The 26,183-nt window shown below is 40.8% G+C and overlaps 1 protein-coding gene across 3 annotated transcripts; it reads right to left on the bottom strand.

Moving 5' to 3' along the window:
• Positions 1 to 680: 680 nt before the first annotated feature.
• On the bottom strand, positions 681 to 24,941 carry LAMP2 (lysosomal associated membrane protein 2). 3 transcript variants are annotated; one of them, XM_073361306.1, is made up of 9 exons: positions 24,800 to 24,941; positions 18,865 to 18,983; positions 16,231 to 16,444; positions 15,463 to 15,624; positions 14,365 to 14,576; positions 13,578 to 13,697; positions 13,078 to 13,156; positions 11,553 to 11,720; positions 681 to 1,028 (listed from the first exon to the last, which is right to left on the bottom strand). In XM_073361306.1, the coding sequence occupies exons 1-9, from the start codon at positions 24,876 to 24,878 to the stop codon at positions 886 to 888; spliced, it is 1,296 nt and encodes a 431-aa protein (XP_073217407.1). In that variant the 5' UTR covers positions 24,879 to 24,941; the 3' UTR covers positions 681 to 885. The 3 variants fall into 3 exon arrangements, with proteins under 3 accessions (XP_073217407.1, XP_073217408.1, XP_073217409.1); XM_073361307.2 differs by lacking the exon at positions 681 to 1,028 and adding an exon at positions 1,848 to 4,213; XM_073361308.2 differs by lacking the exon at positions 681 to 1,028 and adding an exon at positions 4,068 to 9,605 and having other exon boundaries at positions 24,800 to 24,940.
• Between the last annotated feature and the right edge of the window lie 1,242 nt (positions 24,942 to 26,183).

The raw sequence follows: 26,183 nt of genomic DNA, 5'->3' as shown, positions 1-26,183 counted from the left end.
AACTTAGACCCAGTGAACTCAAAGTTTTCCCAAACATAGGCTCAATTAAAGTCAGGAAGCAGAAGAACCTTTTGGTTAGCAAACAGAAGATGCTTATCACGGTCCTCTTTGAATAAAAGCCGCATAGGATACCTACAACTAGTAGCAGTCTTCCTTAAAAGCTTTGTCTGTTCACGAAGGTCAGGTTCTTCTCTTCTTGGGTAAGTTGTTACACTAGGTCTCACCCACTCCCCTCTTACAAAGATAATCCTTTCCATGCTGATATTAAGTACACTAGTTACTAAGAGAAGGAACTTCTGGGTGATGTACTGTAGGATCAAGAAACACCTTTGAATGCAACAGGAAAAGCAGCTTTAAGCTAACCCCAGAGAACAAGCAGCTACATGAAAAACAGAAACAATGCAGCAGTGGTAAGTTTGCTTCTAATTGAATGCTAGGAAGGATTTTGCATTTCTGTCCAATAGAACACACAATCCTTCGCTGCACAGCATTCAATTCTCTACCAGTGTTTTTTTTAACTTCAGCATTATCTGAAATAAATTGAGTAGCTGCATATAAAATAGAAACTCGCTCGCCAGCTGTGATATTATGCAAAAGAATTGAGATTAAAAATGCTGCAAGTAAGATGCATTCCTATCTTAGGCCTTTTCAGCCAAACAGTCACATTGCGCAGGGGACAGTTATTGGTCCTCATCTTAAGTGTTTCCTGGAGCAGTTTTACTTTAATCCAAAGCCTTACAGTAGCTTCAGGTGAGTCTAAATTTGTTCTCACAATCATATGCACAAATACATTATCCTTTGTTTTTTAATATATCTAGTCAAAAGAAAACCATAAACTAGTAACTTCCATAAAGGGAAAAAAGCAGCAGAGGCAGCATGAAAAGATTACACAGATTGATAGCCAGTACGACTTTTCCTTCTTCCAATGACATAAGAGATAAAGACAAGAATGATAAGGAAGCCAAGCGCCACACCCACTACGATGGGGATAAGAAAGTTCAGGTCAGAATCTGCAAAGCATTCTTCAGCTGTAGAAAAGAAAAGAGTGAGGGAGAAGAAATTAGTAGGGAAACCATGCATTAGAAACCAATCAAGCAGGGAGCAAATAGACACTTGCAATTTCATTTTAAACCCCATCCACTTTTTTTTTTTTTTTTTTTAAAAACCTGTCCTCTCTCTCTAGATCTGATCCTGATAGGTACAGAATACCCAGAACTTATTTCTTCAATAGGAGCCGCACGTGTTTAACATCTCTCTGGATCAGGACATTAGTTACAGTCTCAACACTTATTCACCACCTCAGACAGCTTAGCATAATTTAATTGCTCTTTGTTTCTCTTCTAGACAATTTAGCTAATAGTCACTGGGTTGCCTCTAGCCAGAGGGTGCATTTGAAGTGTTTATGAAAAAAATCTATCACATTTGGCCACATATATGGCTCTCATAGGGTAAAGACCTCTTTTCAGATCTTCACATTAGCATTCACTTTCAATGTTCTGCTCTCTCCCCATCGGTGGCTCTCCACTGATGTCACCCATAACCCAGGACAAGTATTAACTTTGAGAGGACACACTATCTGATCACCACCATATGGATTTAGGAGAATTTACCTGGATTAAAGCACCAGAATGACAAAATGTATTACACACCGCCGCGCTCCCCCCCCCCCCCAAAAAAAAAACCAAAAACTGATTTCTCATCCACTCAGACACCACTGTGCATTTTCAGAAATGGATGGGAAAGAAGGAGAGCATAAATAGATAATATGGAAAGCAGCACTGTAGAAAAGGTTGTAAAAGACAACCAAAAATATATCAGGGCAGCTGAAAACACTGAAACACACACCATTGGTGCATATAGCTTTATTTTTTGATCCATTCAGTACAAAGAGGTCATGGAGGTATTGCTTTCAGAGAAGAATTACGTAGTTCTTATTACAATCAACACAGCATTGTAAAAAAACATTCACTATAATGCCACAAAGCGGGTTTGCACACAGTTTTGAAGTATATGTTATTTAATTTCTCTCTGGTACAAATGCTAAATTCAGAGTCAGTAGGGCCTTTTTCAGAGCATGGGACTCCGACGCCAATTATAAGCGTCAGGCAAGTTATGTAACAACTCTGCCTCACTTTCCCTGTGTGTAAAGTAGGGAGAAATACTTACCCCACTGGACTATTGGAAGGAAAAAGTGGTTTGACTTTGCTTTGAAAACATAAATCTCTAGAGCAGCACTAAGTAATTACATGTCCAATGCCCCAAGCTAATGACCACCCCCAAGAGGCAGTATGAGTTAAAGAACTTTTATAAACATGTTAACCTAGTTCACCCCAATCCAGGTGGTGTGATTTTGAAGTGGAGGGCTTTGTTAAAGCTTGGTGAGATTCCTGAAGAATGGATTTTGCTTGCTTTTATGCTTGAATAGAAGACGTCTTGTACAGATGTAGCACTCTGTAAAAAGGTAGCAGCTACTTACTATTTTAAGACGCTGCCCAGTAATACGAGTCCAATTGAATTAGCTTTTGTTTGGAGCAGTGGTTCTCAACCCATGGCCTGCAGGCCCCTTGCACCCCAATCAGCACACAACTGTGGCCCATGTGTCATCCTCAGGGCCATACAGGTAGTACTGTGCATGTGTGGCCCACAATACAGAGAGGTGTATACGTGACCCACAATGCTAAACAGATTGAGAACTACTGCTTTAGAAGAGTTACTGTGCCAAATTTAGCTCAGATATATTAACCTAGTAACCAGTTGCCACTTATCCATTAGGACAAAGTCTGGGTTTATAACTATTTTTTTTACCCCCCTTTAATCCAATCAAAATACAAATACAAAGTCTAGCCCCTGTAGCAGTGTTCACTCCCATTCAGAAGCTGCTACTGTGCAATTCTGCAATGCAAGGGAGGAAGGACAACTGGCCACTTGCTACTTTGAATCAGTTTTGATTGACTTGAACATTAAACAGTGCATAGGAATACTAAAGTCATTAATACTAAAATAAGCTAATTCAATACTGATGAAAGGTGCCAAGTAGCCACCAGTAGAATTTTTAAGTTTACATTAGCAGGGCAGGGAGAGCACAGTAGTTTGAGCTACTTTTAGCATCTCCTTAATTCTGTCAGAGGGAGGTCCCTTTCAGATCAAAGAAGAATGGTTGGGGAACCTAGCCTTTCCACACTTGGTGGCTACCAAGTTTGCAAGTTGAAATATAGACAGTTGTACACTAACTGATTCTACTACTTATCACGGCAAGTCTGTTGTTGCAGAGAGAGAAAGGGGAAATATTCTCATGGAGGAATTTGGAAGCTATGCAGACTGACCATGTGAGTTCACATTAAGGCTGTACAGAGTTAGGTTCCAGTCCAACCCATCTTCCCTTTTCTCTTGAATATCAGCTTTCGACATTGGAAACAGCCATGAGCACCATTAATTAGTAGTTCAAACTACTATAGTATCCTTAGAAGTATTTTTGTTCTGTAGACCAGCTGTACAAAATAGATGATCCAGAGAAAGTACAGAACATGCAAGTTATATTGGCACACTCAAAAAGTTATATCCAGAGAACTGCACATACAGAGCATCTTTAAGTTGCAAAAGTCAGTTTTAACCTTTCTAGTAGGGTCATTCAGACAACAGCTTTAATATTTGACAAACTGTATATAAGGCACTATCACTAGTAGTAAAAATAAATTGCAATGTATGATTATATACATTAATACTTGACATTCACAGCAAACTTAGTACTGGTTAAGTGCCATTCACAGCGCTTAGGAACAAAACTTTATTCACATACAGGCACTGTGTACATATAGATCAAAGAATTACTGAATTAGTGTTTTTGGCAGCATCACATCCACGTCCAGAAGATGGAAACAAGTTTTAGTCTGATCAAGGATTAGCCTGAATCACTCAAGGTGAGTTGTCAAGTTCAGCTGTAGTCCTAATTAAAAATTAAACTGTTTCTTAAACCAATGTCATTTTCAAGAAACCATTTGCGAAAGCCATTCAGATTTAAGAGGAGACAATTTCCCCCCCACCCGCTTAAAAAAAACCGAACTTTCCCCTATTTAAAATTGCTGATATCCAGCATTACGCTGTTTCTTGTGGCTTACAAAATAAGCCATAAGCACTAGAGCAACTAATCCTCCCAAAGCTGCTCCCACTGTTATGGGCACAATGAAGTTGTCCACATCTGGGCTGCAGTCTTCAGCTAGATGGAAAGAGGGCAAGTTTCAAAAGAAAGCCAGTTAAATTGAAATATTAAACACTGCAACCCCTCCATGACAGTGTACATTGCTTTCCAGCCAGTATTAGAGCTCTCCTTCAATCACACCCTGTTTATAAATAATGACTGCAATGCCGCCCCACCCCTATTTTAAGACTAACATGAAATTTCTGGAATTGATTTTGTATATGATGAAATTAGATAATATATTATTCCAACCCCCCTCCAATCTTGGACTTTTTACTGCTGGTCAGAATTTCCCCTGTAAGTCTTATTAGGGCAGACCTTTCCCAGTTAAGTAGAAAGTAAGCAGGGATGTTGAAAACTGTTACTTTACATTGGAGTGGAGTTCAGGTGAAAATGTGAACAACCTACTTCTCTTCATTAGAGATTTTATGAAGAGTAAAATGCTTTGGAACAACAAAAGTTAAGGACTACAACTACAGTCACCTAAGTTTTATCATTACAAGGTGCAAGTTTAGTAATCTGCAGTTTTGACCACCATGGTCTCAACCTGGAAGATATTTTTCAGAGGATCTTAAGGGAATTAGGTGCTTAAGCTCCATTTAAGATTAGACTTTGGTTTGTCCAAGAGACACTCAGCCTAACTTTCTAGGTAGTTTTGAAGTTGTGTAAAGCTTCACTGAGCTCTGTTTGAGTTTTTAAGTAACTCTACAATACAGTAACACTGTAGATAGTCAAAAACAGTTTAGACTTCCATCACAGTATGGGCTTTTGAAGGAGTAGCTGTGTTAGTCTGTATCAGCAAAGAGAATGAGGAGTACTTATGGCACCTTAGAGACTAACAAATTTATCTGAGCATAAGCTTTTGTGGGCTAAGACCCACTTCATCAGATGCATGCAGTGGAAGATACAGTAGGAAGATCATCTCACAAAAATGAGTATTGCCATACCAACTAACAAGACTAATCAATTAACCACCTTAATTGATTTGTCTCCTTAGAGTTGGTATGGCAACACCCATTTTTTCATGTTCTGTCTAATATACACCCCCCCCCCTACCTATCTTCCTACTGTATTTTCCACTGCATGCACTTGATGAAGCTCACAGAAGCTTATGCCCAAATACATTTGTTAGTTTTTAAGGTGCCACAAGTACTCCTTGTTTTTAGCAGGGGCTTTGATTCTAATGAAGCCTGAAAGGAAAGGCAGTGAGATTTTACTCACTGATTTGACTCCTGGCTGTTGGCTTGGGGTCAAAGAGCATCTGTGATTTTACTCATCCTCCTCCTTAGTCAAACTATCACCAATACAATTGTGTACACCAGATGTGTGGTTCCTCTGCAAAAATCAGACTAGTATATCAGTATTGGGGTAGGCAAATGAAGAGGTGTTCTAGTATTTACTTTTGAAACAGGAGACATATGCTACAGCATTATTATTCATGTGTGGTGTGATATTTAGCTAATGCACTGAATCTGTAAGGAGACAAGACTGGTTCTATGGTGCCGAGTACATCTGCATACCCAGCATTTTCCCCATGAGTTAGACATATAGCTGTTTGTTTTGTCAAAAAGCTTTTATGGATACTTAGGACAAGCAGCACAGGTAATCAATTCTGAAACACAAGCAATAGAGAAAGCACATTTACATCCAGTATTGTATTTTGATTAACTACAGAAACACTAAGAGAAAAGTCTCCCCTATTCAGAATGAATTTTATGCCTGCTCTATGGATTTCTGAAGGACAGATTTATGCAATATGAGCATTGCATGCCACTACTTCTAGACCACCTGGAGTATCCAACAGTGAGGCAACTGCTAGGTACTTTTATTGCACTTTGTAAATTACTGTATATACTCATTCATTAGCCTGTTCATTTATAAGCTGACCCCCCAAGATGGATAGGTAAAAATAGTAAAAACGTTATGACCCTTTCATAAGCCGACCCTATATTTCAGGGGTTGGCAAACTTTGGCTCCCAGCCCATCAGGGTAAGCAGCTGGTGGGCTGGGATGTTTTGTTTACCTGGAGCATCTGCAGGCATGGAACCCCTCAGCTCCCTGTGGCTGTGGCTCACGTTCCCAGCCAATGGGAACAGCAAACTGCAGCCACAGGGAGCTGAGGGGTTCCATGCCTGCAGATGCTCCAGGTAAAAACGACAATGTATTAAATATTCAATTCAATGATTTCATAGAGTTTAAAATCAAATTTTTGTGTAGACCCATTTATAAGCCAACCCCCACTCCTTGATGGATCTCTTTACCAAAAATATTTGGCTTATGAACGAATATATATGGTACATTGATCTTACTGGAGGCTGGAGTCTGAACTAGCAGAATCAGCAACAGATAGCATTTTTCCTGAAGCTTTCCAGGAAAGCTTATCCCCCCTCCTAGGAGCAGGATTTAGATAGATCCTAGCATACAGGAAGAGCCTTACCAAGCAAGCAAAATTTTCAGAGAAAAGTCCCAACAGCTTCTCCACATCTGCTGGATGAAGTTATCCCCAGGTAAATTTAGGCTTGATAAAGAGAAGCCACTCCCAAAGAGAAGAATTTGTAAGAGACACTGAACTATTTGCTGCATTAGTTATAACCAAGACTAATACTTTAGTCAGTTTAAGTTTGACTTGTGAAATTAGATTTTAAGTCTATTTGGTTTGGGAGATGTTTTACTGTTCACTACAAGTTTAAAGTGGGATAGCCAAGCTTCTAACAGAAGTGATTTAATCTCTAGACTAGTGGTTTTATTAAAAAAAGACTACAGCCTATAAGCAGATAGTCCCTCCTAGCATGTTACAGAAAGATGCAGAGAGAACTAAGCAAGAGGAGAGAAGATTAAGGAAAGTGGTCCTACAATTTTAACAATTAGGATGGAGAATCTGATCTAAAATAAGAATAATTTTAGTCAAGTAGTCTATTTTTCTTAAGTTATTACTACAGTTCAAGAAATCATTGTTTTAATTAAAAAAGTTACCAAGGTTCTTTAAGAAATAGAAGAATCTTTATTGTTTAAAGCAATATGTAGAGTAAACTGACAAGCAAGTCCCTATGGAGAAATACAATACAAAGAACTAGTGGTTTAAACAGTTTAAGTAGGTGCATGAAACTTAGATGTTTACATGAGCCAGTTACCAGCACACCAGATCTAGTATTTTTATCAGAGCCAATTTCTTGGACAAATCCAGTGGTTTTCCTTAAGTAATATTCCTACACCTTTAAAGAGAAGGAGAGAGTTTAGTCTGAAATTCAGGAATAGAGTTTGCATATAGAAACCTGGGAGATCAAAGACATTAGATGGACAAAGAAAATAGCTGCGATAAATGCCAATTAAAAAGTACATAACTGGCACATGTAAACACCAACAATCACTGGAGTTCTACAAAAAAGACTTTCTATGAGAACTGTTGTATTAAAATATCTTTAATTGCAATTTATGTTTTTGGAGATATTCTCAGATTAAGAATTTAAGTTTGAAGCTAGTTCCTCCCATTTACATTTCTAGTTTTTGGGTTTTTTTTTAAAAAGATGTTTTGATATTAGACTAAGGCCTGAATTTTGCTTGCAACAAGCATTAGTAAGAGTTATCCAACCATTCTTGCTCTTTTATTCAGCGTCCTAAATATACATTAGTTACTATGAACTCCAACCATGTTACTGGGAACCAAATTAGTATTACTGATTGTTTTTAGAGAACATAACCAAACATGCCACAAGCAGCTCTGTATACCCATAAACAAACATTACCATGACAATTCCAAGCCAAATTTTAAGAAAAATAATGAACCAGCTTTCCCTGTTAAACTCAGTTGTCCTATGTTCATTAATATGACCAATCCACGTTTATTATAACACAAAACTCATTCCTTTTAGGAAAGGTCACCTTTTTTATGCAGTGCACCATGAATTACACCACACTGATTAGGAGACCAGAGAAACTTAAAAATATACAGTGAGGGTTAGTCTCTCCATAGCTTCAGTTTAAGGAACAGTCCAATTGCATTACAGTTCTGTTTAAGTACAGGACCTACTCCAAACAGCAAGGAGAAAGGTGCAGTGGGTCAGCCTCAGAGACTTATGCTTTACTTTTGCATTCTTCACAGCATTAGTAATTCCTACACACAAATGCACAATATTACATCTCTGCACAGCACACGAAGCACAAAGTACATGAATCAGCAGATGAGATGCCATCATGGGACAGTTACAATGCAAGTTTTGATTAGCAAAGAATGATTTTAATATGGAGATTTAAAAACAGCTGATGTTGTGACAATTGATTTTGGATCATTAAACTGAGAGCTTCTTTAACAGACACTCAAAGGAAGTGAGCAAGACAGACTTTCTGTGCAAGGTATGATACAAAGTTAAGTGCCCTTTAAATTCTAGAAATACTTAAGGTTCTTATTCCCTTTTTAAGGCTGGTGCCAGCAGGAATACTGTACTACTTTAGTAGAACTGTGTCTGTTTTGGTATCTTAGGGGATGCCAGGTTGTAACAGGCACTAGGTTTCTGGTCACTTGTACACAACAGTTTTCTAAAGCATTTAGAAATTGGGTTTTAACTCCCACATACACCAACTGAAGTTTAAGTTAACCCATTCATTTAGATATGCAAACAAGAGGAATGGCTCCTGAAGCTACCAAAATAAGAGGGAGCTATTGCAGCTCTTGCTGGAATTAAGTGGGTTACTACTGTCACTTTAGCATAAACTTGCTTGAAAAAACCATTAGTATGGCATTTAGTACTATGAGCCAGAAAAGAGATACTAGGCACTCTGAAGTCCCTGGCAAGTATTCCAGGTTTAATATACAGTTAAAGGCAGCCAGGTTACCCTGCAATTGTGACAGTAACTAAGGAATGCAGGTGAGACAAGTACAAGTTTAATGCAATTTTACAAGTTGCCCAATGCATCATATTAGTGCCCTAATTTAGACTGTTCCCTTTTCAGACTGTTCCCTGCTTAGCTTAGTATTTGTAAAATGCAGACATGAATCCCAAGTAATTGTTTGCAGATAATATCTTTACCTAATAATTAGTCAAATAAGCCTTATTTGCTACTTGGAGTACAATTATGAAACCCATGTTTTTCTTAGTTCAGGAAGGAGAGTTACAGTCCCATTCTTTTATCTGACAACACACCGAAAGAGAAAGCACCCACAGTCTCCAGCCCTAACTAGATAATGCAAATGTTTACTTGAAGTGGTTTGTTTGCATTTGGAAGCTTGCACTTGCTTCATTAAAGTGAAACTGGAACAGTGATCACATTCAGATTTACAAGGTTTGATATCCAGCATAGGTTTTTCTTCTGCCAATTATGTAAGCGATCACTATAATGACAATCAAGCCCGCAAGAGCAGCACCAACAATAATTGGTATTAGAATGGTGTCATCATCCAGCGAACACTCCTGGGCTGTAGATGAGAGAAAGGTTGTGACAAGGAATAAATAAAGAGACAGCATGCTATTGTACCTCTCTTGGGAAACAAAAATATTTTCCTTAACATGAAGGCTCAAAGTTACAAGCAAGTATTTATTATACCTGTAGAGTTTAGTGAGAAAACGGTACAGATCATAGGAAGTTTCCCTATGTGCTAGTTTATAATTAGCAGATTGGGGCATTTTTGGTGGAGACAGTAGCTTATTTACTAAAATGATAAACGTTTAAGAGGCATTAGAGAGGGAATTGTAGAGGATAAATTTTTATGTCAGCTAACCCAAACTTGTATTAGATGAATGAGTAATTGCAGTATCACAATTCTATTGGAGATTTAAATACAAAGCTAGAAAAAGCCAGATTAGTGTAAATCAGGCTAAAGTGTACACAGATGTTTTAAAGGAGTACAAAAGCAGCGTGGTTTCAGTTTTGAAAAGCCTGCTGAAGCAGTCATAAGCTAACATATGGATGAGGAAGTGGCTGTAACAGGGAGTGCCAATTATAATCAGAACTCATTTAGTAGTACTTAAGGAATTCAACGTTAACGTAAGAACACCCAACCTAGGTCAGACCAGAGGTCCATCTAGCCCAATATCCTGTCTTCCAATAGTGGTCAATGCCAGCTGCCCCAGAGGGAAATGAACAGAACAGGTAATCATGTGATCCATCCCGCTGCCCATTCCCAGCTTCTGGCAAACTGAGGCGAGGGACACCATCCCTACCCAATAGCCATTGATGGCCCTAACCTCCAGGAACTTACCTAGTTTTTTTTAAACCCTATTATAGTCTTGGCCTTCACAACTTCCTCTTGCAAAGAGTTCCACAGGTTGACTGCACGGTGTGAAGAAATACTTCCTTTTGTTTTAAACCTGATGCCTATTATTTCATTTGGTGACCCCCTAGTTCTTGTATTGTGGTATTTACTTTCTCCATAACACTCACGATTTTATAGAGCTCAGTCATATCCTCCCCACACCTTAGTCTTATTAATCCCTCCTCATACGGAAGCTGTTCCGTACCCCTAGTCATTTTTGTTGCCCTTTCCTGAACCTTTTCCCAATACCAATATATATTACTATGATGAGAAGTCTTTTCAGTATATACTTTTAAAACTGGATTTTTTAAATTTTCTTCTTTTAAAGGCACACTTCCACCTTCCATCCTAACTTAGGTATTTTATCAGTCTAGACATGGATCTAAACCCAGAAGTGGGCTGCAAGCACTACTGTAACATATACCTAGTTTTCAAGTACTATTTACAGAATTATGCAGAAGTGCATTTGGCCATCCACAATGAGATCTAGAACGGTTTATACTGCATCTCTTCAGAATTACTGACAAGACAGATTAGGTCTTTCCATACCCCTGGCCAATGCAAGGTTGTCCTTTGCAGCAAGAACTTTCCTTCTTTTGGACCCCCATCACCTGAATCATCCTTTCCCCCCTCCAGTATGATGAGAAAAAGCTTGGGTTACATTCAGCAGAAATGCTCTTTTTCCAAGCTTCATCCCATTATTTCTTGCAGCAGTCTGGGCAGTCTCCTTCACTCCCAGCATTTGCAGATTTCAGTAAGTCAACAGTGGTTCTCTATGGCAATCTCCTCCTCCCCCCACAGCCATAAAGTCAATGTCTTTAGCCCCTTTTGTATAAGCCTAAGGGGCTGTTGCCAGTTCAGAGTGAGTTTAAGAAGGGAGGTTTCTCCAAGGCAAAACACTGATAAAAGCAAGGTGTTCATATCAACCAGGATAGAAGGCTGGTGCCATTTCCCAAATAGAAATTTTAGAGTCTCATTTTAGCTTAAGCAAAAATAAAGTACTGGCCAATGGATTAGTTATGCTAGTATCTATAAAGCTTTTATCCACTCCTATGTTATGAGTCTTATTAGAGCACCCTACAAGTCTGGTTGATTTGGGTTTGTTCTTACCTTTAGAATACTTGTTGTCTTGTACTCTGAATGGCTGGATCCTTAGATCAAAAGTATGTATTTGAAGCTCTTCAGTCACCAAAACAGTCTGCTCTTTTTGGCACATGTAGGAACTGCCTAGGAAGGTGTCCCAGATGCTGAGGTTGTTGTTTCCAGCATTTAAAGGTTCTTAAAAAGAGAAAAAATACTCTAATATGGACATTAGCTGATGAGTTTTCTATGGCCTAAAAAGTCTATTTATCAAGAGTGCCAGGTTCAAAAGGTACTACCAAGATCATAAGCCTATTCAGAGAAGGCTACCTAGTCCATTTCTCGGCATTATTTCCTCTGAAATGTGGTTATGTAGCAGTTTAGAGGAGAGTTACAAGTTTGTTGACTACAGGAAGTCTGTGTCAGTACAGAAGAGGGGTGAATAATTAAAGCTGTTAAATCTTCTGAAAATGTAAGTCTATAGTCTACTCACACACGACCTTGCAGTTCATTACTGAAACACAAAACTGCTTACATGTCTAAACTTTGTCTTAGACATCTTGTTAATTACAGAGATTGCCAACATAGTAGTAGGCCAGCATGATCCCTTTTAAAGAACACATTTAAGAATTTTAAAAATTAAAAAACTTTGGTTTCTGAAATACTACAGAGTGAGAATTCTCAGTTATCTGGAAGAACTTGGAAAGATAAGTTTTCCTTCCATATAGGAGAATAGTTACCTTAGATGTGTAAGACAAATGTCTAGAACAGTGGCTCTCAAACTTATTTCATCACACACCCCTTCTGTGTGTCTGTAGTCCTTTATGGCTGACCCCCCACCTCCACATACATATACTGGGCATCCAGCTCTGCACCAGCACAGAAGTAAGGGTGGCAAAGTGAAAAGTGATATTTCTGAATATCCACTTTTTACAGCAGACTTCGTCCCCCATTGCCACCCTTACTTCTGTGCTGCTACTGCTGGACCACTGTGAGGGGGCTCCATCTGTCTGTCCATCCCTCCCCTGCAGTCTACTTTATCCCCTATCCTGCCTCCTGGGTGTGCACAGCCCTTCTGCATGAGCCCCAGCTGCCACGGGCTGACAGCCAGAGTTTTGGGGGGCCCCCTGCAGGGCCCACAGTTTGTGCTCTCTTGACAAATTCCTGTACCTCCTACTTCATAGCTTGAGAACTGCTGATCTGGAAGAATATGCTTAAGTCTTATAGGTTGCACCTCTTTGCAAAGAACTGCTCACTTAGGATTCTCATACTAAAGATGGTCATCTCCTTTCCCCAATAACTGATTTTTAAGAACTTTACTGCACTTCAGAGGTAGGCACGGATATGTGCTACAGTCATAACAAGGCCAAAATAGGATAAGGAAAGTAGCAAGTTACGGCACTCTCTAAAGCAATTTGTTACTATAGCTAGTCACTGTAGATTTGACTATGGAGTATGAATTAATATTGGTTTAAAAATTAGTTGACTAGTATTTACTAAATATAGTTAGCATGCAGTCACTGAAGTGCTTTCTTTAAGCCAAATAGTATCTTACCAGAGCCATTTATAGAACTGATCAGGGTGATGTTCACTTCTTTCAGATAGAATCTTTGTGTGTTTGCACTTGTGTTTTTCTGTTTAAGAGAAAAAAATCCCATTGGTGTTAAAATTGAAGGGTTTATCCCACACAAGTACATATATATTTAGAAGATTACCTCTGCAGTATGCACTTTTAAAACTACAAGTGTTAAAGCATTTACTGACAAAGATGACACACTAGTGCAGTCAGTTTAATAGAGAGCCTATTTACTGTACTGAGCATGTTACTGGAAAACAGACTCCTAGAGAACAATCCTCATTTTGCCACAAGGTAACCTTGGGAAGTCAATTAAGAGACTCAGTTGCTTCACCTGTAGAGTAAGATACCAGCCACCTATACAACTCTGTTGGAAACAATCAAGCTTTTAAGATACAGGCATTATGTACAAAGTGTTTTGACATAAGAAATGAAGATTTAATTGGAAGGTTAGTGCTCAACTGTAATACGTTACTTACAACAGCAAAGGTGAAATCAATAAACCTGCTGTTGCTGTCATTCAATCGCAGAGTAGCAGATGTGTTGCCACAGCTACCAGTGACATAAGTTGTCTTTGGGTTGATGTTAACCAAAACAGGCTGAAATTAAAAACCAAAACACTTGTCAGTCAAGAGGCTTCTAGCTGTTCAAAAAAGGCATTCTGCTGCTGTCAGAAGGAAGGAACTTCCTATTTCCCCCTCAGTATTTAATCCTAGTCTCTACAAGAGTGTATCATAAACAAGGCGAGTCTTCATGCCAGGGTAGACTGAATCATGTTCAGCCCAGCTATTTAAGTGACACTTAAGGTTAGCAGTCCTGACAAGATGGGGGGGGCAGGGGAGAGAAATCTTGCCCTCTGACACTCTCCCCCATTCAGCTCTTTTATGAAGCTGAAGACAGATCCTTCCTTTATTTTGTGCATCAGATAATAGCACAGCTTGAGCAATCAGATGCCTTAATTTGGGCTCCCTCTGCAACCAAGCAGAGCATCTGTAGGTTCCAGCCTTAAAAGCTATTGAAATGCCCTGGTCAGGTTACAATATCAAGATATTCCTCAGCAAGTTCCCATTTTAAAAAGGTAGCGTTCTGAATATAGTATCCCTCAATTGATTTGATATATGTATATTAGAGGGGACATTCATAACACTAAAGGTAATGCCAAATATTGGTTAAGTTGTGAGGCTCTAGTCACATATCCATACTTATGGAAACAAGAAAATATTGCAGCACTCCTCCTCTTTGCTTTTAAGATATTAAAAAAAGCACCTTCTCTTGGGAGACATTCAGTTGCAACCCCAATGTAGCCAGAAGACAGGTTTTATCGCCATCTTTAAGAGAATAGTTTCCAGTGAGTGGTTTCTCCACTGGTTTAGAAGTTGTAGTTGGCAGAGGTGATGAAGCAGTAGTGATAGGTGTAGTAGTTAAGTTGGCAACAGTGGTAGGTGCAACAGTAGATCTATCAGCTTCACATGTAGAATCTGAAAAAAGCAGCGTGTGACTTCCTAGCTACTATATCAGCATGAAGATACATTTTTCATAACATTAAGCAGTTGTCAGAGGTGGTTTGTTACAGATGGCTCTGCTGTCATGTTTTACGTGGAGGGCGTATTTTGGCCTTTTAAGTCTCCTACAGAGTTTTTTGTAGTCAAATCTTTGATGTTTTAGCATTAAAGCATGCAGTAACAGTTTTAAACAGAACTGTCCTTCCATTAACAGTAATGGAAGAGAAGCTAGTTTCATTCGGCACTGGCAAAGTTAGGAGCAGCATAGCAGGTAAAGAGGTCACCCTGCTGATCTAGCAGATGAAGACAGTTGGCAGAGGAAGTTCTGGCAAGGCTACTGGCTCTAAAGAAAAGAAGCCTAACAAGCCTCTGAAGTGCAATATACTTGTTTTGTGTGGTCTTTAGTAAGATTACCTGCTAGTCACTGTTGTACTGGACATCTGAGGCTCAAAATGTTTGAGTCCTGAACTAAGAGGCAGTATGACTTCTGTTTACAGAGGTACCTTGAGATTCATGATCCAGTTGTAGTGGTACAATCAGTTAAGGGATCAGAGTATTTAAAAATCTCAAGTCAGCCAGCAAATACTAATTAGTCAAAACACAGTTCCTAAAAATTATTATACAGATGCCAAGTGAGTATGCTTCACTGATCTAGTTTCAGAACAGCAGTTGATTCATGATATGAACGAGGACAAATGGAGCTTATACTCATGTTGGTTCTCAAGAGTTTAGGCAAGATAAGCATCAATTCACTATAAGAGTTTGTCATTCACTACTTTACAACATTAAAGTCACTCTGCACTGCAATCCTAAAATGAGAGTTTGGATACAGAACCATCATACACAATTTTAAGTGACTTACCATTTTTACTAACAGTGCCATTCTGAACGAAAGCCTGCAGAGTGACATCCCAGAAGAACTGAGACACATTTGCCACTTCAATAGAGTCAAGGTGATGGCATTTGTAGACAGTATTCAGTTGGACTGGAGGCAGAGTGTCCTTTACAACAACAGTAATTAGTCCTATAAGCAAGAATACAGATTAACCTTCACGCATTTTAGACAAGAAAAATAGTTTATAATTAATACAAGGTACAGGATTCCTGTAAGTTTAGCCACCTTTAACACCTCTGGTACACATTTTTCCCCCCTCACATATTCATTTTAAGTATTGTAGAGTGGTCCTTTAGCTTACAAAGTTAACTAAACAAGTCTCGGAAAAGAAACTGCTCCTCCCAGCAGGATGCTTCCTTTTAAAATTCTTAAGGTACAGGAAATGGGTCAAAAGTTAGTTCTTTGCTACTAGCTGTCCAAGATGCACACTCACAATGCACAACCCTTGACTAAATATAACAATTTTATCATAGTACTAGTGTTCTTAGAGACTGAGCAATGCACGTGAAAAATCAGCAAGCACTTAAATCATCCCCATCCATGTTGAGGGAGAGTCTAGTAGATTACTAGAATCTACAATACAGTCATAAAAACAGATAGGATGCTCTTATTGGTCTGCAACACTTGTAAGAAAAAGGAACTATAAAAACAATTAGAGGGATGGTATATTGCAATAATCATTCTAGTTTATCTTAGTCATTTTTCAGCCACACAAGATAAAATCCCACATATTACCTTTTGTTTTAGCATCTTTAAAGACTGGATCACTGGTGTTGTAGGTAAATGAGATGCTGTTTCCCTGATAAGTTTCATTAGTCTTAGTAAAGTTTATACTCCAAGAGTGACCTGCTCCAAATTCTACCGCTAGTAGTGGGGCATGTGTTTTATTGCCACAGGTGCTTCGGTCATGTGTTACGTTGGGAGATGTAAGGTCTAAGGTTGCATTTTTCTAGAAGAGAAAGGTAGTTTAATTCAGACAGACATTCTCCTCATGCTGGAGTATTTTCTGGGAAGTTTCATAATCTTCAAGTGGAAGCTTCCGTAAAACAATTCCTAATGTAAATAAAGAAATAGGAACAGAGAACTGAACTCATAGAAGGGTTAAGAAAGTTACTCCATTCTACACATTGTTCTAGAGTTTACCACCATCTGAATTAGAAAAGTGTTGTCTCATGACTGAATCAAACACAACAGAGTTGAAAGATCTAGCCAAAGGTCTTAACTTGCCTGCAATGCCCCGCTAGCATTTAGATAGTACATTACAGCAGTAACTTGAAAGGTCACTCACACCGAGGAAAACTGATGTTTTGCTGAAGTAATTCAGTATGGGTAGCATGGCCAGAACCACACTTAACAGTTATGGTTTTGAGTGAGAACCTGCTACAGGCTTGAGTAGAGTCATGCAGCATGACTAGGGCCCTACCAAATTCAGTGCCATGAAAAACATGCCATGAACCATGAAATCTGGTCGTGTGCTTTTACCCTAAACTCTACCAATTTAGTATACAGATACTAAAGAGAGGACAAATGTTTCTCAAATTGGGGGTCCTGATCCACAAGGGAGTTACAGGGGGCATCACAAGAGTTTAGGGGGGTGGTGGTATTTCCACTTCTGCACTGCCTTCAGAGCGGGGTGGCTGGAGAGCGGCGGCGGCTGCTGACCGAGGGCCCAGCTCCGCAGGCAGCAGCACAGAAGGAAGGGTAGCAACACCCTGCCATCCTTATGTCTGCGCTGCTTCTGGCGCTGCTCTGCCTTCAGAGCTCAACTCCCAACCAGCCGCCGCCGCCACTCTCCGGCTGCCCAGCTCTGAAGGCAGTGCAAGCAGCAGCACAGAAGTAAGGACAGCAATACTGGACCCCAAGTGCAATAGCCTTGTGACATTTCCCTGCCCACCAACACAAACACCACACACTCTTGGGTCAGTGCCCCAACAATTACAACACTGAGATTTCAGATTTAAATAGCTGAAATCATAAAATCCTAAAATTTTTAAAATCCTAGGACTGTGGAATTGACCAAAATGGACCATGAATTTGGTAGGGTACTAAGCATGACTGAGTAGTGTCATTCAGTTTTAGTAAGGGCTTGGGAATAAATGGTTAGCCTGATACTTAGTCTACTAGCTGGAGAAAAACCTTTAAAACTTATGAGACAGAAAGTGGCTATGTTTTATACTTTACCCTTTTGGATTTTACTCCACTCTAATTGATCATGGCCTCCTTCCCTGAAACATTCAGTGGCTATTGCTTTTCTCTTCTTCCATTTCCTTTACAATATGGTTTGTCTTCCCCAAATTCTTTTTTTTTTTCAAGTTGACACTCTCACTGTCACCTATTCCCCTCACATGGGGTTTTAGAAGTGTTCCAGATACAGTCACTGTAACTAAACTAAGATGAAGCCAGTCCTGTCTCCTCCTAAGTGTCCAGGAGCCACTTCCATGTGAAAAGCCAATCCTCCTTCTAAATCTGTTGGAAAAGGCATGCTGTTCCTGACCAGAAAGATAGCTTCTGGCTTCATGTATACCCAGATGTTGTAATGAATTATGAGCACTACCCACTTAGCTGGAATGCAAAATGTTCATTCATTCTTTGTTCCCTCACCAGAGTCTCCTGGCTAGTGTGATGGCTGTAATGTCTTGCTACTCTACCATTCCTCCTGCCTATCTTCTGGATCAGCCTGCTCCAGGTCTTTTCCCAAGCTCCTGAAGAATGAAACTTGTATCTTATTTTCACTCTTGTCCACATGCTCTGAATAGTAGCAGTGAAGACTTAAATTACATCAATTTTGTTCTGCTGGAAAAGTGTGATCCAATGTATCTGTCACTTAATCTACAGACCAAGGAAGACTCAATTTACGCTTGGAAAGCGATGTTTGCAACAATAAGAACTAGAAGCTTTTAAAGAGTGGAAGATTAGAATACAGTGAGATTCAAAAGTTTCCTAATCACCCCCAAACAAGTAGGTTGAAGCCCTTGTTTTAGAGTTAAACATGATTCAGCAGAGAGTTTAAAATTACTAGATATGAGTTATTTCAAACGACAATATCTTAAGTTTTATTACCCAGTGTTAACTCAGAGGACCATCTAAGAAAGAGCAAGAAAGTCAAACTAACCTCTTGTCCAAGAGGAGTAATGTGTTACTTAAAATGTAATATGCCAACACTAACATATTACATAAGTTAAACAAACTCTGACTGCCCCTTTAAAAAAGTTGAGATCAGATATTTAAAAGAGGTAAGCTTGACTTATTGTTCAAACTTACCAGGACTAGCTACAAGGGTAATTGTTTTGAAGCTTCTCAAGACTGAGCAGATAAGTGAAATGGATAGTACATCCAATAGCAGAAGTTAACACTAAATTCAGTACTTACATATTCACTACTGTTTGTTTCATATTTTATCAAGAAGCTCATCATCCATTTTGCATATATGCATGTAGTATTGGAGTGATCTTTCACATCTACTTCCACTGCATGTGACTGGAAAAAACCTACAATACATACAGTAATTGTTTGCTTGTAAGAGGTTGATATTTCATTTTATTGTATATTTCACAAATTCATTCATCACAAAATGTTTTAAACAAAGCAAGTTCTTTCAGGCTTTTTGCTAGAGACATGAAGAAAATTACGTTATTTTCTAATACTAGAATTAGAAACAGGATATAACTGCTGGATTTTGAAGTTAAAGTTGTAGAAGAGTTCTGGAATTTTATCCAGTCCTGATAAATAAGGAATCTTTTGCACATCAGTTGTCTGATAGAGACAAATTTAGCTCAGCAGAATTTGTAGTTTGCTTAAAGCAGCTAGAAAGCAAGAACAAGTTAAGAAAATTTGAGCACACTGAACTTTGTGCATGAGCTAAGCAGCTTGTCAAAGCTTAAGAGGTTACATCAATAATTCATTTAATTAAGGTTTTAACCCTGAAGATATGTTTAGTACTTCAAGAGAGAATTCCCTGAACTAGTTAGTGAGGTAATGGCTGTAAGGAGTCATCATGGTCTATTTTATCAACAATTATGACCTAAGATGACCTGCAAAGGAAGAGAGTTTGTGCTCTTTTTAAAAATTGTATTTTGAGTTTCTGGACTTCAACTGAAGAGCTTGGATAGCAAATTTCCCCTTCTGACGCTTCATAAATGGTCAGTGCTACAGGTATTTAAAAGTCTAACAAATCTGACTGAGGTGGCACTTCCCTTATTTTCACTTTCTTGATATCTGCAATATTATGCTTCTACTAGCTGGCTACATTCTTCAGAAGAGAGGTTAGAAATGTAGGTCTTGCCCAATATAAAAAGTGACGCATTCCAAGTAAAAAGAGTAAAACAAGGCTTGTTTTAATAGCATAGGTCACCTTAAGTTTCCTTTGTACAAAACACTGAGGATTTTTTTTTCTTTCAGTTATTCTCAAAGGCATTTTGAGATGCAGTGTAAAAACCCACTAACACTGGGAACTGGTTCAGCTTGCAAGCTCCCTAGTTGCTGACAGGTAAGTCGGCTTTAATGATATTGGACTACAGATTGAATATAAAAATCTTTTGAAAACAGTGGCAGAGGACTGTAGTCAACAAAATGCCAGGAAAAACCTGTCTTAATCATATCCTATCATTACTGACAAGCCAGAACGGATTTATATACGTTCTATGGTATGAGTAGTACCAAAGACCAGGTTTGAGAAGCTTTATCAAAGGAACTTCGGAACATGGTAAATTCTACTGGTTATGTAGAAAGAATTTGTAGTGGTAGAGAGATTACACCACATTAGGGCGATAACACTGATCTGCATTTGGATCCAAGGTTATAGTACAGTGAGTGATTAAAATTCCAGTTTGGTTTATCCAAAAGCACTGCAATGAATAAGCCAGCCTGCCTATGCATTGTTATTTGTTAGTCCCACTTCAGTGTTCAGAAAAGCCAGTTAAAACACTCTTCCTTTCTTCCTTCTTCCCTCCCTTCTCCTCCCCCAAGAAAAAAGTGTTAGTACTTAGGGATTTATTGTTTTGGCATACATCCACCTTTCCTCTCTCCCCCACAACTACCTTTAAAAACTTTGTAATGGACAAGGTTTCCAAAACAATCTTCATTAGAGGAAAGCACTTAAGCAGTGAATGAGCTGTAACGACTTGCAAAATCTTGTCTTTTAAGGTTTCAGAGTAGCAGTCCTGTTAGTCTGTATTTGCAAAAAGAAAAGGAGTACTTGTGGCACCTTAGAGACTAACAAACTTGTTTGAGCATAAGTTTTCGTGAGCTACAGCTCACTTCATAATGCATCCGATAAAGTGAGCTGTAGCTCACGAAAGCTTATGCTCAAATAAGTTTGTTAGTCTCTAAGGTGCCACAAGTACTCCTTTTCTTGTCTTATCTTTTAAGAAAGTGTCCAAGCTTCCTTGCTAGACCTCATATGTACTAGTCAGCCTGCAGATATACTTACTCCCCCTTTTCTTTAGGGAAAAGCCTGCTCCCACTACTAGACAAGTTTCTTTTTTGCCTACCCATAACATTGCCTCCCTTCACTATGCTCCTGCCTGCGCCCCCCCATATGCTACCAGATAGCTTTGAGTTTAGCTGACTGCAGCCATTACAGAGTCTCCAAGTGCCTCTGCATTTAACCATTACCAGAACTTGTTCAAGTTTCCAGTCTCTACCAATACAGTTTGCTGAAACTCATTTGTACCCGGTCACAGAAAGTTCCACTTTGATGTGGTTTTCTACCATCACACATTCAGCAAGAGGGATGCTTAGTGTTGCTAGATGAAAGTGTCACCACTATTTCCTGCTCTATATAAGAAAGCAAGAAGTTTTGACAACACAATCTTATCGCAAGATGTTAGTAAAAAACTGGTCACATGGAAATTAGGCCAAGAGGTACAAAGATAAGAATGGCAGTTATACACAACTCCATAATCTTCATGTTGTCACCATCATAGGGTACATCATGGCTTTGTTATTCAAGTCCACAGCATGATTTGTTAAAAAGAAAATATTTATCATGAACATTTTTCTGAGCCACAGAGCACAACACATGCTAGCACTGTAATTACTATCTTCATATTGTCTTGAAAAACAGCATGGATTGGGCCAGAGACTCACAGCAAGGACTCAGTTCTATTTCGTGCTGCTGACTTGCTCCGGTAAGTTTCTTTGCCTCTATGCCTCATTCCCATTTTACAGATAAAGAAAGCCACTTATGAACCTTCATAAAAGGCTAAGATGTTTCGATAAAGGTGCAACTGAAGTGCAAAATTATCCTTTTGCCTTGCAGCTGGACTATTCCAATAAGGAAGAGCAGAATGGAAGCAGAATTTAGAGCAACATCCTCTACTTATTGGAAAGATCAGTCTTTTTAGAGGTTATTTAGTGATTCTGAAGAATACCTAATGTAGGGTGGTCCCTACTCAAAAGCATAAGTTGGGTACCTAATACTCAAGCCAATGTTCTCTTTACCACCCACCACAACCTACAGAAATAAATCTGAAAGTACTTGCTTTGCCAGAAGTTGTGTGTTCTGATGTGGCGGTGGATGCAGCAGAAACTAGGGTTACCATATGTCCGGGGCTTCCGGACATAGCCTCTTTTTTAAGCCTGCTTTCTCTGTCTGGGGTTTTCAAACAACATGGGGGGGGGGGGGGGCAGAAAAGGAGAGGAGGAGGAGGGTGGGATTACAGAGCAGAACAAGCTGCATCCCAGAAAGAATGCTGATTGGTTCATTCCCCTGCAAGCCACAACTGCTGGATTCCACCCATCCAGTCCTGGGGGAGCAGTCCCCAAAGAGCTTCAGCTGCTCTGCCACCATGACAGGGAGTAACACTGTCCCCCACCTCAAGTTAGTATCCCCCAGCTTCCGCCCCCCGTGTCCTCTTTTTGGGAACCTGAAATATGGTAACCCTAGCAGTAGCAAGTGGAGGAACTTTACACTACAAAGCTTTTGCTGGAATAGCTATGTCAGTAAGGGGTGTGATGAGGTGTGATCTGTGACTGACAGCTGTTCCAGCAAAAGTTGGTAGTATAGATTAGGCCCCTGATCCAAAAGAGCAAAGCTACTTTGAGAAAGAGGCTTCACATGCTGAGCTTCTGGTGGAGACCAGGAATCACTCTCACTTTGGTTTAAAAAGAACGAGTACTTGTGGCACCTTGGAGACTAACCTTTATTTAGGCATAACCTTCCATGGGCTAAAGCCCACTTCATCACATGCATGCAGTGTAAAACACAATAGGAAGATATAAATAAATTTGTTAGTCTCTAAGGTGCCACAAGTACAACAAATTTATTTATATCTTCCTATTGTATTTTACACTGCATGCATGTGATGAAGTGGGCTTTAGCCCATGGAAGCTTATGCCTAAATAAAGGTGTTAGTCTCCAAGGTGCCACAAGTAATCCTCATTCTTTTTACTGATACGGACTAACACTGCTCCCACTCTGAAACTTTGGATTAAGTCACCCAATGTGAAAGGATAGTGCACCAAAAGCACTACAAGAAAAAAGAAAAATCACATTCATCATAAAATCATAGAATATCAGGGTTGGAAAGGACCTTAGGAGGTCATCTAGTCCAACCCCCTGCTCAAAGCAGGACCAATCCCCAAATCCCCAAGTAGTCCCCTCAAGGATTGAGCTCACAACCCTGGGTTTAGCAAGCCAATGCTCAACCACTGAGCAATCCACATCTAGTAAGGTGTTGGGAAAGATGCCACTTAACTTTAACAAACTGAGTACTACTCCAGCAAAGCCTGTACAGTTTTGATTTCTGCTTGGCAACTTATTTGGACCTGCAAAACTGTAGACACAGGTTTGGCTACAAGTAAGAACATGTTTTACAGGAGGAGGCTCTTGTCCAAGGATGGTTACAGTTTTAGAGTGCTCTTCTGGAACACCTACTACTTTAAGTAGTTAACAAAATTAATGCAATTAGTCCAGAAAGCCAATCCAAATACATTTTGGTATATAATACAAGACAAAGCGACAGGTACTTCTCCCATCTCTTTCCATGCTATTCTCCTATCCCTGTGGGAAGGACAAACCCAGCAACCACAATATCTTCATTATAGTCATGAAGATTAACCTGATAGCACAATTCAGCAAAAATATCAATACACTGTGTCTAGAAACAGCATTGACAACAAGTTCTGAATGCAACCAGCCAGAAGAGATCAAATTCATGGTCATTTTCATTTTTCATAGGATAGCACATCTGGAAGATACAGAGCTGGAACTGATAGGCCCATGACTGTGCTCCCTGCATCAAGGTACACACCTCAATCTAAAGCAGTAGCAAAAAAACCAAAAAAATTAGCCTAAGTTTGTGATATGGGAAAAACCAGACCTTATATTATGGAGTCAAAACTGAAATGCCACATTAAACAAAGAAAGAGAAGCGGTTAGGTAGACTAGGGAGTATTAAAGAAGCATTTCACAGACACGATGGAGCTGTGTCTACACTGGACTTCCCTCAGTAAAATATTAGCGGTTCAGGGGTGTGAAAAACAGCCCCCCACCCCCCAAACAACAACAAAAGTTTTACTGACAAAAAGCGCCGGTGTGAAGTGCGCTTTGTCGGCAGGAGCGCTCTTGCCCTCAGAGGTACTGCATTTCGTTGGGGAGGTGGGGGGATTTTTTGTTGCCAGGAGAGCTCTCTCTCCTGCCGACAAAGAAGGGCTACCCTGCGCACCTTTTAGCGGCGCAGCTGTTGCTAAAAGGGGCATCGTATAGACACAGCCCTCTCCACCCACTGTCCCTTGCACCAGGGCCTTTACTCCTGGGGCTGCCCGCACCGGATTAAGTAAACACCTGGGCCTCGTGCACTTGTGTGCAACCTCAGCAATGCAACTCCTGGCCGCGGGGGGGGGGGGGGGGGGGAGGAGGAACACACACCGCTCCTCCCCACGCAGCCATTGCCCAGTGCGCACCCTTGCCCCCAAATAACACACTCCCTCTACCCCCCCAAATCCACCTGACACCCCGCACAGAGTATGCCCCTTCCCCAGAGAGCCCCGAACCACCAAATCCCCCTCTCCAGGCCCCCCCCACAAAATTCACCCCCCCAAAACCCTGAGCCACATCCCCACCGCGCCCCCTTTCCCCCACGGCACCCCCCCACCGCGCCCCCTTCCCCCCACGGCACCCCCCCACGGCGAATACCGCAGCCCCCTGGGCACTCCCCGCCCCCAGGGCATGGCCCCACTCGCCCCCCCCCCGGGCTGAGGAGCCAACCCCCGCCTCTCCCAGGCCCGGCGCCTCCCGGGCGCGCCGCCGCGGCCCTTCGCAGAGAGGCACCGCCGCGCGGAGGCCGCCAAGCCGGGCACTCACGGGGGCTGCCGAGCACGAGGAGCAGGAGGCAGCAGCCGGACAGGCTGAGGGGCCGCGGCCAGGGGCAGCGCGTCGCCATGTTCACCAGCGCAAGGGCTCTGCGGGACGGACGGACGGGCGCACTGAGAACGCAAGGCTGGTCATATGAGGGGGAGGTGCCCTCGGCGGGCAGCCAATCACAGAGGCGGCCTCACCCCGCCGCCAATTTTACGGGTCACAGGTATAGTCCACCTCATAAATGACGCGGGCGGGCAGGTCTGGCAAACCAGGGATGCAACATACGGCTGGGGTTTAGCTCCCTCTTTCGTCCCATCTCAGAGTAAGAAAAAGGGGCTGCATATTATCTCTATAGGGCAAGGGTGCATCAGGCTGAAACAACTGTCATCCCTCAAAAATCATTCCCCACTAGAGGAGTAATGTAATATAATGTGTTCTAATTAATGGGGCTGGTAGCACCACCTACTAAGGTTGCCTAACACTTCCCATTCTAAGACCCTGTTTTGAGTTGCTTATAATGTTGCCAAATTTTAACTGTTTGGGATTAAATTTTCCATGCAGCATGTTTGTCTCAGGCCGTTTTTTTTTTTTTTTTTAAATTTCATCCAAAACCGTTCGGCCATTTCTCAGAATGACACTGAGAATTTTTAGTGCTCCCATGCTTTGGAACTAAGAAATACAATTTGAGGGGTGGAGGGTGTAAAGCCTTTGTGTCAGGGAGGTGCCATTTGCTGGTCTTGTGAAAATACACTCAAATTTGGCCAGGCTATAAGCCTTTCAAAAATGGCAGTTCACTCATTTAGTAGAGACTTTTTTGTTTTTAGGAACTAAATTCCTCAAGAGTCTGCCCTCACTGAGCACCTTGAACTTTTCACGGTTCTGAGTCAGGACCAGACTGTGCATGTGCCATCTTCTCACAGCACTTATATGTGACTAGGCTGCACAAGTGCTATCCCCACAGAGTGACAGAGCATGCTCTGGTGCAGGGATACCAGGATAAAGTCAGTCTTCCCCTGTAATTGTTTCTCCTGGAACAAGAGGCCAGGCACCAGAATTGAGAGCAGGAGACCCTGTCTGTCCTATGCTGTCAATGACACCCTTGCTGGTGCCCAGGCAGTGTGGAGGAGGATGCTGCCTGACTGGAATGCAGAGGAGAGAAGAGCTGGCCTAGCAGGAGGGAAATGAGTAGATTTGGACAAGGAGCCTGCTGACACTGGGGCTGAAGGGTTTGGGAGAGAGAAACTGTGACAGAGTTAGTGGGGTGGGGAGACTGGGACTGGCTGGGCAAGGAGACTGGTATTAGGAGCAGGTGAAGGAAACAAGTGGTGACTAGGAGCTCGTTGACTGGGAGGGTAAACACTGAGATTGGACAAGGTGTAGGGGAGAC

Source organism: Lepidochelys kempii, chromosome 9, assembly GCF_965140285.1.
Source record: "Lepidochelys kempii isolate rLepKem1 chromosome 9, rLepKem1.hap1, whole genome shotgun sequence".
Lineage (NCBI taxonomy): Eukaryota > Metazoa > Chordata > Testudines > Cheloniidae > Lepidochelys > Lepidochelys kempii.
This window is presented reverse-complemented; position numbering and strand designations above follow the sequence as displayed.

Excerpts from the sequence above, each read along its gene's own strand:
- LAMP2 (XM_073361306.1), bottom strand. The coding sequence starts at position 24,878 with ATGGCGACGCGCTGCCCCTGGCCGCGGCCCCTCAGCCTGTCCGGCTGC. Across the intron at positions 15,625-16,230 it reads TAAAGATGCTAAAACAAAAG|GACTAATTACTGTTGTTGTA; the intron begins GTAATATGTGGG and ends TCTTGCTTATAG. Across the intron at positions 11,721-13,077 it reads CAGTTCTATAAATGGCTCTG|AACCTTTAAATGCTGGAAAC; the intron begins GTAAGATACTAT and ends TCTCTTTTTAAG.